Source organism: Pleurodeles waltl, chromosome 4_2, assembly GCF_031143425.1.
Source record: "Pleurodeles waltl isolate 20211129_DDA chromosome 4_2, aPleWal1.hap1.20221129, whole genome shotgun sequence".
Lineage (NCBI taxonomy): Eukaryota > Metazoa > Chordata > Amphibia > Caudata > Salamandridae > Pleurodeles > Pleurodeles waltl.
In genome coordinates, this window is record NC_090443.1 from 17,108,996 (window position 1) to 17,120,314 (window position 11,319).

At 45.5% G+C, this 11,319-nt stretch overlaps 1 protein-coding gene across 1 annotated transcript in view; it reads right to left on the reverse strand.

Moving 5' to 3' along the window:
- Window positions 1-5,791, reverse strand: part of LOC138293808 (venom factor-like) — a 473,276-nt gene extending 467,485 nt beyond the window's left edge. Inside the window, exon 1 of the mRNA XM_069233135.1 lies at window positions 5,583-5,791. Coding sequence (XP_069089236.1) covers window positions 5,583-5,653 — 71 coding nt within the window. The 5' untranslated portion in view covers window positions 5,654-5,791. The remainder of the gene's footprint in view (window positions 1-5,582) is intronic.
- Window positions 5,792-11,319: the final 5,528 nt, after the last annotated feature.

Genomic DNA, 11,319 nt, shown 5'->3' on the forward strand with positions numbered 1-11,319 from the left:
GGGAATTTTCTATTGCGCTTGGCAATGGCAGAAGTGAAGTATGAAGCTCTATATTCAAACAAGTTAATGTTATATATCCTTTCAGAAAATGGGAATTGTCAATAGATGTGTATGCGGAAACCACACATTGTGCTTGTGTGTGTCAGGGTATGAAGAAAGGATAAATGCCTTTCAGAAACTCATAGAGAAAAGCTGCATGGGCTGCATATTTTCTTACAGTCTGTGCATAGTCATTGTCTATGCATAGGGAGAATGTATTTTAACAGTATACATTCCAGCACAAAATATGCACAGTATGTGTGAGTGTAGTTATAGAAAATATGCAGTCTGTATTGATGCTCGCACAAAAGGTGCATGGTTCATGTGTACACTTCAAATGTAAGTAAAATGTCATGAAGTGTGCTGGTTTTATCTCTGCATTTCCATAAAAAGTACACAGAGGTGCAGTTAACACAGTAAACTGACAGAATATGCCTAGTTCTCACGTGCAACCTGTATATGCTAATGTATTCAAAGCCAGTACAAGACTTTGTTGGGCATATTTATACCCCATTTGCGCTGAATTTGCATCATTTGTTTACGCAAATTCGGTGCAAAAATACCTCCATATTTATATTTTGACGTTAGACCCTTCTAACGTGAAAATATTGGAGCTTGCACCATTTTTTAGATCAGTGAACCTACCTTGCGTTAATTAGATGCAAGGTAGGCGTTCCTATCTAAAAAATGATGCTAACCCTATAGCTGCATATTTATCCCTAAGCTAAGCTTGCTTTGCACCATTATTTAAGGCCTGGGTCAGACCAGGCGTTAGGGGACCTGTTGACCCATTTTCATCATTAAACACCATGGAATGGGTCCACAGGTGCCCTCCTCAAGCCTCAGGAGCACCCCCAACCCCACCAGAGGGACAGTGGAGTATGGAGGACTCCATCCCAGGTAACAGGGTAAGCATAGCTAAGTATTTTTTTTTATTAAAGTGCCATTGGGGGCCCAACTTGGGGCCCCCCTGCATTGCACAGGGTGCAATGGCCATGTCCAGGGGACACTGGTCCTCTGTGCTGGCCACTGGGGTGGGGGGATGACTCATGTCTTTTCTAAGGCAGGAGTCATGTTGTATGGATGGTTTTGCATCAGAAAATGACACTAGGATGGCTAGAGGCATTTTTTTTGCCTCTAACCACCCTAACGTCATTTTTGGGGGCAAAACCCATTTCTCCCATACCACCACTCCCACCCGGCTAACGTAATTTTTTTTTACTCTAGCCCACGCTTTGCACCGGCTTGCGCCATTCCGTAATTATGGTGCCCGGCTGGCGCTCAGGAATGGCGCAAGCCGGTGCAAATCTTTTTGATGCAAAACTGCGTTAGTACAGTTTTGCATCAAAAAGTATAAATATGCCCCTTCCACTGTGCGAAGCAGAGCCTCGAGATACCATACTTGTTTGTGGGCTCTTATATATGACAAGTGCCTCACAACGGGAAGCCATACAACATTAATTAGCCCAAAAATCCTAAATCGCCAAAACTTCTGACACAACTAGATCAAGAATCTACTGCACAATTACACTCATGTACAATAAACATTAACCATATCATGACAAATCCTGACTGATTATCCCAAGACATTCATCTCTTGATTTATAAGGGTCTATCCTACAGATTGTATATTGAGAACTGAGGCTTCCAGTAATGATTTCCTCATAATCTTAGTGCAAGCAGATTCAGTTAATTTTTCCCGTGTAGCCTGTTAATAACATTGCAGTATTAATATGTAAGTGGTCACTGGGCCTACATAAATTTTAAAAAAAACCTTTTTATTAAGAGTGCGCCCACTCTAGCCATATTATAATCAATGAAGTCATTAAAGTGAAAGATTATAAATAGCATTGTGTAAATGTTAGAAATGGCGTCTGTAGTTGGCAGTGGTTTGCACCCTGTCCAAGTAGGGACCCTCACTCTAGTCAGGGTAAGGGAGTCACACAGCTAAGATAACCCCTGCTCACCCCCTTGGTAGCTTGGCACAAGCAGTCAGGCTTATCTCAGAGGCAATGTGTAAAGTATTTGTATACACACACACAGTAACACAGTGACAACACCACAAAAGTACTCCACACCTTTTTAGTAAAATAGCCAATATTTATCTGAGTAAAACAAGACCAAAACAACAAAAATACAACATACACAAGCAAAGATACAAATTTTCAAAGCTTTAGGGGCTGATTACGAGCTTGGTGGTCAGAAAAACCTGACCCCCAAACTCCTGATGAGGAGACCGCCATAGTGCTGGTGGGCTCCCCACTGGTTCCATTACGAGTTTTCCACTGGGCTGACTGGAGAAAACCAAGGTTTCCACCGGTCAGCCCAGTGGAAAACGTGCAGTGACATTGGGCTCGGCTCCACATGGAGCTGAGTTCAATGCCGTCGCACAAGGGGACTCCCTAGCACCCTCAGAATGCGCAAAGTCTGCACACCAGCCTGTGCGCATTCCAACGGTGCTGGGAGGGGGGTGCTGCACTGCCCATACCATGGGCCTGTCTGTGGCCCCGTGCACTTGTTCTCCGCCAGCCTTTGTGGGCAGTTGAACCACCATGAAAAGGCTGGCAGAGAACATGGTTGTAATCAGCACTGCAGTGCCGACTTCAGCGCTGACGTGGCTGATTACAACCATGACCAATGTCATTCCGTTGTGAGCAATGATCCTGGCAGAGATGGCGGTCTTTTGGCGGTCAGACCTCCAGGGTTGTAAAGTGGTGGTCGGACTGCCACAGTTATGGCAGTCCAACCGCCACCGCGAGTCTGGCGGCCTTGTGAACGCCAGACTTGTAATAGGGCCCTAAATCTTAGTAAAGCGCTTAGAAACACAATAGCTCCAACTGGGGATATCACAATGTCTTGACGGAGTTGTTCCCAAAAGTCCAACGCCACTCGAGAGGGAGTGTAGGTCAGTCAGGGAGTCGCACAGATCCCAGGCACAATACCTTTAGAAATTATGAAACAAAGACGTTGCACAGAGTCGGGGACGTGAGGCGTCGCTGAAGCTGGGACGGTATTGGTTCATTACTGCTACCGGAGAGTTGAGGTGTTTGTTCCTTACTGCTAGGCAGAGGAGGTGAGACGTTGGTTCCTTGCGGTTGCAGGGGAGGTGATGCAGCATGGGTGGCAAGGCATTGGTTTCTTATTATCCGGCAGGGTCCATGAATCCATCTGGTCAAGAAGCAAGGTGTTGACTTTGAGGTGTCGCGATCACATCAAGGGGCCAAAGATGCTGCAGTGGACTCAGGTGTGCCAGACGTCAGGGACATGGCACTCAGGACTCACGGTGTGGCAGGACTTCAGAGGCACTGCAGTAGCATCTGTCCTGCGGCATCTCTCACGGTTGTTGCACTCAGCAGGGACCACAGCTCTGGTGCAGGCATCGGCACAGAGTTGGACAGCGGTGCCGGTACCGAAGTCGCTCTGGAGTCGATGTATTTGGTTTCTTCTACAGCATTCAGCTCTTCTACCTGGCAGAACGTCCTCAGTCCAGAAGGATTCTAAAGTTGTGGCCTTAGGGGTCCAGTACTTATACTCATTTCTGCCTTTGAAGTAGGCAAACTTCAAAGGAAAGGTTTTGTAGTGCACAAGACCCTGCCTTTCCCTGCCCTGGCCCCAGACACATTCCAGGGGGTTGGAGACTGCTTTGTGTAAGGACAAGCACAGCCCTATTCAGGTGCAAGGGTCAGCTCATCCCACCACTCTAGCTCGGGAACACCCATCAGGGTATGAAGGGCACACCTCAGCTCCCTTTGTGTGACTGTCTTGAGTGCATTCACAAACAACCCAACTGTTATCCTGACCCAGAAGTGTATTCCACAGACAGGCAGAGGCACAGAATGGTTAAGCAAGAAAAGGCCCACTTTCGAAAAGTGGCATTTTCAAACTTTCAATGTAAAAACCAACTTCACCAAAAGATGTATTTTTAAGTTGTGAGTTCAGAGACCCCAAACTCCATGGGACTGATTCACAAAGCCAAACTTAGACCAAATGTCTAGGTTTACGACTTTGGGAATTCACAAAGGCCATTTATGAGTAGTAGCTTTAGGTCCGCACCCGAGTGCGTACCTAAAGATACCAAACATCTAAGTTTACCTTTGTGAATTGGTCCCTCTATCTCTATCTGATCCCAATGGGAAATTACACTTAAAAGATATTTCAAGGCAATCCCTATGGGAGAAACAGGACATCTAAAACACACCAGTACATGTACTACCTTCTAAATACATTGCACCTTGTCCATGGGACTGCCTTGGGCCTACCTTAGGGGTGTCTTACATGTAGTAAAATTGAAGGTTTGGGTCTGGCCAGTGGGTGCACTTGCCAGGTCGAAATGGCAGTTTAAAACTGCACACAGATACTGCATTGGCAGGTCTGAGACATGTTTACAGGGCCACTCATGTGTGTGGCACAATCAGTGCTGCTGGCCCACTAGTAGCATTTGATTTACAGGCCTTGGGCACACATAATGCACTATAGGAAGGACTTATTAGCAAATCAAATATGCCAATTATGGATAAACTAATCACTAATATAATTTAAACAAAGAGCACTTGCAATTTAGCACTGGTCAGAAATGGTAAAGTGCCCAGAGTCCTAAAACCAGCAAAAATGAAATTCAGCACAGGATCAAAACAGGAGGTGGGAAGCCAAAAAGATAGAGGATAAACCACGCCAAGAGCTGACAGGTTACTGACAGGTCTAACCGTAAATATAACCTTATTACAGTCACAATATGTTAAAACGTTTAGGAAAAGAATAAAAAGATGTAAATTGTTTTAACGGTATCACCCGTCAACAATTGCATAGAATGATACCAATATATGTGAATATAGTTCTTCATTAGGCTCGGATAAGTATGACAAGATGGGCAGCATAGACCGGCATTAATAGTAAGCATTTTTTTTTGTCTAAACATTTTTATTGATTACGGTTTTCGCTTGAGAAATGAGGTTCGCTCTCGAGCGCAGTCAGTTATCTGTTGCATTTCAATACTGTTTTAAGTGCCTTTGTAGAGGGGCCTTTATAGGGCTCTGTCAGAATCCGAGCAAATATATCTTTTTTTTTTCCTATTTTGTCACAGACCATAATCGCTCCTTTTAACGATCCTCCATAGATGATAGACTGTAATAGAGCGCTTCGTTTTATATAGCGCTTCACACCTGCCTGCCGTTCCAAGTCGCTGTAGTGTCAAGTGTTGCCGATACCCTAGTTAAGGTTACTGTTTCGGATAGAAGGATTGTCAGAGCCCATGAACCAATGAGACAGGGATTGTCCTGCAGGTCTGACTGAAATTGGCAGTGAGACAGGACAGTGGAGCAGGGGCTTACAATTGCTCGCAATGGGACAGGGCAGTGAAGAAGAGCTGGGGTGGGTAGAGGGTCCCCGGTAGTTTTACTTACAGTGGCTCGCAGTGGGGCCGGACAGGGAAGGCAGTGAGGAAGAGCAGGCTGAGGATCCGGAGTAATACTTCCTGTATCTGGCACTGGGACAGGGCAGCGAAGAAGGGCAGGGACAGGTCGAGGGTCTCCAGTTGTGGTACTTACAGTGGTTCGCAGTGGGACAGGGCCGCGAGGGCGAGCAGGAGCAGGGGCAGGTGGCCGGTCCGAGTCTCCATGCTGCTGGCAATGTCTCTTGGAAGTTGCGGAGCTGTCTCTCGAGCTTCCCGGCTCGGGTAACCTGACACCGCTTTTAAACAGGCCCGCTATAACCCAGTGGGGTGGGGTGAGGGGGAGCACACAGGGAAACGCCGTGCTCTGGCAACCCGTGTGTTCATTCTTCCTTAAGCCGCTCAGCCCTTCAGTGTTTACTCATTTCACAAGTTGGTAAATGGGTTCACGCAGGCAAAGGTATACAAGGAGGTGAGTGATGCCGCGTCCCCACAGCTCAGCTTTTCCTGGCAGGAGCGACAGGGACAGATATCATCGGAGTCCATTTGCCTTCCGGGAACCTAGAGAGTTAGAGGTTGTGGGTGAGATGTTGCCCTTTGTCTTGATAACAGGTCTGGGTTGAACTGAAAATTAAAGCAGCATTAAAACTGTTTTACTAGCCGAGTAAGCAGACCCGTACATTACCGCCCTCTACAGGGAGATTTGGAGGTGTATTCCGGTATCCAACATATTTTCCTAAATGGACCAAATTAGCCATTGGCCGTGCAGCAAAAGCCATCGATTTTTTAGACAATTTAAGTTGTGAAATATTACAAATGTTCTCTAACTGGCAGACGCAGAACACCAGACTACCCTTTCTCAACTCCACCGGTGCCCTCTAGAACGCTTAAAATAAATTTTGGGTACTTAGGTCTAGTTTAGGTAATAATTTTATAAATGCGTATAAAGATATATACATACAAGGGTCTTTATCCCTATTCATCCCCTGGCAACTCTAAGTGTCCTTCACATTTTGCATACACTCACCGAAACATATAGCAACCATCGACTCTTTTCAGCGTGAGCGATATGTTTTTGCACCGTGTGCACATCCGCCCAAAATATAGTTCAATTCAGTGCCAGGCTAGTGGGCATGCTCTAATTTCATTTCATGATTAATCTTTATTTTTGTTATGGGTGAGGTTTTACTTCTTCAGTGTGTGGACGCATGCCCTTCGTTTACTTTCAAAACGTGTAATATGCATGAAGAAATAATAAAATAATCGCAGTCTCGCTGAGACCAAACCTATTGGCTTTGCCAATGCTTCTCTGTAATTTTAAATCCTTACTTTGCTGCCTTGTGAAGCACAAGCCTAGAGAATCGCTTCGCCATCCAGCGCCAATAGATTGCTTGTGTTTAGCCGCTGCCCTCCAGAGGATGTTGCAGTGTGTTTCCCGGTGGTGCGGCCTCAATGGTACGCCCTGCCCATTCCAGCCTAAATGGTGCATTCCAGATGTGATATGCGGCCTGGCTTTCAAGGGTCTAATTCTGAAACCTGCATTGCAATTCTATGCTGACGCAGTACAGCACCCGGCTGATACCGAGAACTCAGGGCATAGTATGCTGTGGATGCAGTATTACCGCACCCGCCTGAGTTCTGCACATAACAATTAGGGGAATGCTGCGATAATACCGATTTCTTTCCAGATCCTGATATGCTGAAACATGCGTATAATGTGGTTTTCCCCAAACACACTCCAGTAGCTTTCACCTGGCAAAAAGCATGTGTGGAAAGCCCAGAGGGTGAGGTAATGCCCGCGCATCTTGGAATCTCATTTATCCAACCTCCATTTGTCCCTGGATGAGGATTCTTCCGGAGTGAGAATAAGGCCCTAAGTGGAGTACAACGGCAGATTCTGCAATGAAGCAGATACTTTGCCTCTCTCATGGTTGAAGTGAATATGACGTAATATCTAAGTAAGCAGTACATGCGAGTACCCGAGTGGCTTTCCTTCCTGTGCCCTCTGCTTGTGGGAGCAGAAATTCCAGTGTCTGCCACTCCCTGTGGTGGGCAGACCAAGACGTACGCAACATTCCACTGGAAGGCTTAACTCTCTCAAGGTGCTTTGTAGAAGGAATTCACAAACTTCCAGGTACATTTTAGTAGTCTAGTCCAGATGTAACTTACTTCTACTCGTATGTGTACCATGCTCTGGCTTGTTCAGTCACAAACCCTCCCTTGAGTAAGAGGAGTAAATTACCCATTGTTTAACGGGAATGTGTGTGACTTACAGAAATAAGAGTTAAAAGTTATGAGCTGAGAAGTCGCCCAGGGCCAAGTAAACTACTGTGACTGTTTAGAATTATTATTTTGGGGAAATCCTTCCTGATTTAAAATATCCGTTTTTTTAAGTGCAGAGAAAATATGGCTCTGGTGTTAGTCGCTGACCTCAGTGTGTGAACTTGTTGCCATATCGTTGTGTCCTAACTGCCTCCGAGCTGGGGGACAACGTTCGACTCTCGGCATCCCCTCAACATCCTGTGATTCTGGGCAAATCACGTAATCTCCTTGTGCCTACAATATAGGGGCGTGAGATCCTGAGGAGGGTTTGCACGCTTTACAAACCTTGGATTTATTTTATATGAATTGCATTCTTTGCCTTTCGAGAGTCACTTGGGGGCATCTTTGGGGGACTTGACAAAGGATTGACAGAGGAAACTGTGATGCCAATGCGAAGTACGCAAACTCATGAGTAATCTTGTTGGTATTCAGAAAAAATCGTGAGCACATTTGTTACTTTATTTGCTCACAAGTTACATCTGGAAGTTCCAGACTTGCAGAAAGTGTATGAGGGAGCACTAATCATCCCTATCTGCACAGGGTGAAGAAACAAAGCACATGGCGGAGAAGGGAGAGGAGGAAATAATCCTAAAGTTAATTTAGAACGTAATATTTTTCATAAACCTAAACTGACCGATTTAAAGCAAACTATAAACGAAGCAATTTAATAAATTTAGCGTTGGCAACGCAAGCGTAACCGTTTTTTTAAATAAATCTCGTTTTAGTAAAACACTTATGACTGTGGTGAGTTACATCGTTTTGATAGAGCAGCTTAGTAAATATTCTCAAGGGCGTATGTTGACAGACATAGATGTACAGTTTGAGAGTCGTATGCTGTGCCTGTCGTATGTGTGACCCAAAAGACTCGTCCTTGTTCTACCCATGAAAGTTACCTTGACTTTTCTTTACGAAGCAACTATATTTTTCTATTGGGGAACACGGTATCCCCTACAATCACAAAAACACGTGAGCGAGGAAATGGGAACTGGGCAATCCAAAGTGAAATGAATTAGAAACAAGTGGATTTTCGCTTCTGTCAGAGCCGGCGAGGGAAGAGTCTACACATCTTTTCTCCCCAATCCACTCTGGTTCATCCAGCTAGGCTCCCTCCCAGGGATCCCTTTCTCATCCAGAACTCACCCTACTTAATCTGAGTTCGTGGTTTGAGCAAGGGTGGAGCACAAAAAAACTCATGGGTCTATAACAAGGTAAAGATAAAAAATAAAAATAAAAATCAGGAACCTCCTCACACTGTGATGCTTAGTCACGGTATGAGCTACAACATCATCACTAAGAGGGAGGAGCTCTATATGTTAAAGAAGTATAGTAAATGCCCAATAACGAGCACAGAGTGGTGAAGTCAACAGAGAATAAACAAAGAAAAAAATGTGTGAAAATAAAACTGTTGGACTTTTTTGCTTATGCAGGGTCATCCCCAATCTTTTTGCCTCCTGCCTCCTATTTGTTGCTGACCTGTTGCTGTTGGCTTTTGAACTCTGAGCACTTTACCACTGCTAACCAGTGCTAACGTGCATATGCTCTCTGTGTAAATTGTATGTGATTGGTTTATCAATGATTGGCATATTTGATTTACCAGTAAGTCCCTAGTAAAGTGCAATAGAGGTGCCAGGGCCTGTAAATCAAATGCTACTAGTGGGCCTGCAGCACTGGTTGTGCCACCCACATAAGTAGCTCTGTAATCATGTCTCAGACCTGCCACTGCAGTGTCTGTGTGTGCAGTTTTAACTTTAAATTCGACTTGGCAAGTATACCCACTTGCCAGGCCCAAACCTTCCCTTTTCTTACATGTAAGGCACCCCTAAGGCAGACCCTAGGTAGCCCCATGGGCAGGGTGCAGTGTATGGTTAAGATAGGACATATAGTAATGTGTTTTATATGTCCTGACAGTGAAATATTGCTAAATTCGTTTTTCACTATTGCAAGGGCTGCCCCTCTAATAAGTTAACATGGGGGCTACCTTTAAATCTGATTAAAGTGTAGATTCCCTTTGGGAACGGATGGACATGTGGAGTGTGGGGTCTCTTAGCTCACAATAAAAAAAAAAACATATTTTAGTAAAGTTGATTTTAAGATTGTGCGTTTGAAAATGCCACTTTTAGAAAGTGAGCATTTTCTTGCTTATACCATTTCTGTGACTCTGCCTGTTTGTGGATTCCCTGTCTGGGTCAGTTTGACAGTTGGGCTGGCTGCACCTCACACTAGACAGTGACACAAAAGGAGCTGGGGTGTAGTCTGCATTTCCTGATGAGCCATCTGTGATAGGAGGGAGGAGAGAAGTGGTCACTAACACCTGAAAGGGCTGTGCCTGTCCTCACACAATGCAGTCTCCGACCCCCTGGTGAGTGTCTGGGGCCTGGGCTGGGCAAGGCAGGATTTCACATTCAAAAGAGACTTTACTTTGAAGTAGGCCTACTTTAAAGGAGAAATTGGGAATAAGAAGGTCACCCAAAAACACAGACTTTAGATCACTTCTGGACATCAAGAGGAACCTCTGCTTAGAGAAGAGCTGAGAAGTGCTGCCCTGCCTGTGACTGTGCTTTGTGGAGCTATCCTGCAGTTGCTGCGTCTGCAAGAGTAAGAGGGCAAAGACTGGACTTTGTATGCCTTCCATCTTATGAAGAAATCTCCAAGGGCTTGATTTAGAGCTTGCCTCCTGTTTTTTGAAGTCTCAGGGACAGCAAAGACTTCTCTCTGCCAGCACCTGGAGTCTCTGGAGAGACTCCTACTCTGACAAGTGGTGCCCTATCCAGTCCCTGGGTCCTTGAAAGGAAAGCTGGTGGAAATCCAAGGAAATCGACTTCGGATGACTTCGGACCAGCGCCGCTGCTGAATCCGGTGACGCCGCCTGCAACAGACTCCGTGATCTCCGCTGGAACGCGACGACCTTCGCAGGCCCGACACCGCTGCAGCCCCGCTGAAGTCTGCGACTCCGTGGAAGTCGTCGCACCACGTCGTGACAGACGCTGTTCGAAGTGCGCGGATTCAACGGTTCGCACAGACGCCGTGATCCCCGACTTTGCGCATCTGCTTGTTTTCACTCTTCACCAAAGGTTCTGTACCTGGGGGTCTACGCGACTCTGTGTCCGGAGCCGCTGGTGTCGGCTTGTTGGGAACGACTCTGTCACGACGCTGTGTTAACACCTCATCAAAGCATTTCGTGTTTCTAAGCGCTATTTTTTAATTTAATCTTTAAAAAATCATAACGTGACTTGTGTATGTCAGATTGTTTTCGTTTTGGTCTTGTTTTGTTAAGATAAATATTTCCTATTTTTCTAAACTGGTGTTGTGTCATTTTGTAGTGTTTTCATTAAGTTACTGTGTGTGTTCGTACAAATACTTTACACCTAGCAATCTGAAGTTAAACCTACTGCTCTGCCAAGCTACCAAGGGGGTATGCAGGGGTTAGCTGAGGGTGATTCTCTTTTACCCTGACTAGAGTGGGGGTCCTTGCTTGAACAGGGGGTAACCTGACTGTCAACCAAAGACCCAAATTCTAACAAAAACTGACTACAGAGTAGGCAAGGAGCTTCATTAGTGAGGCCCTGGGCCTG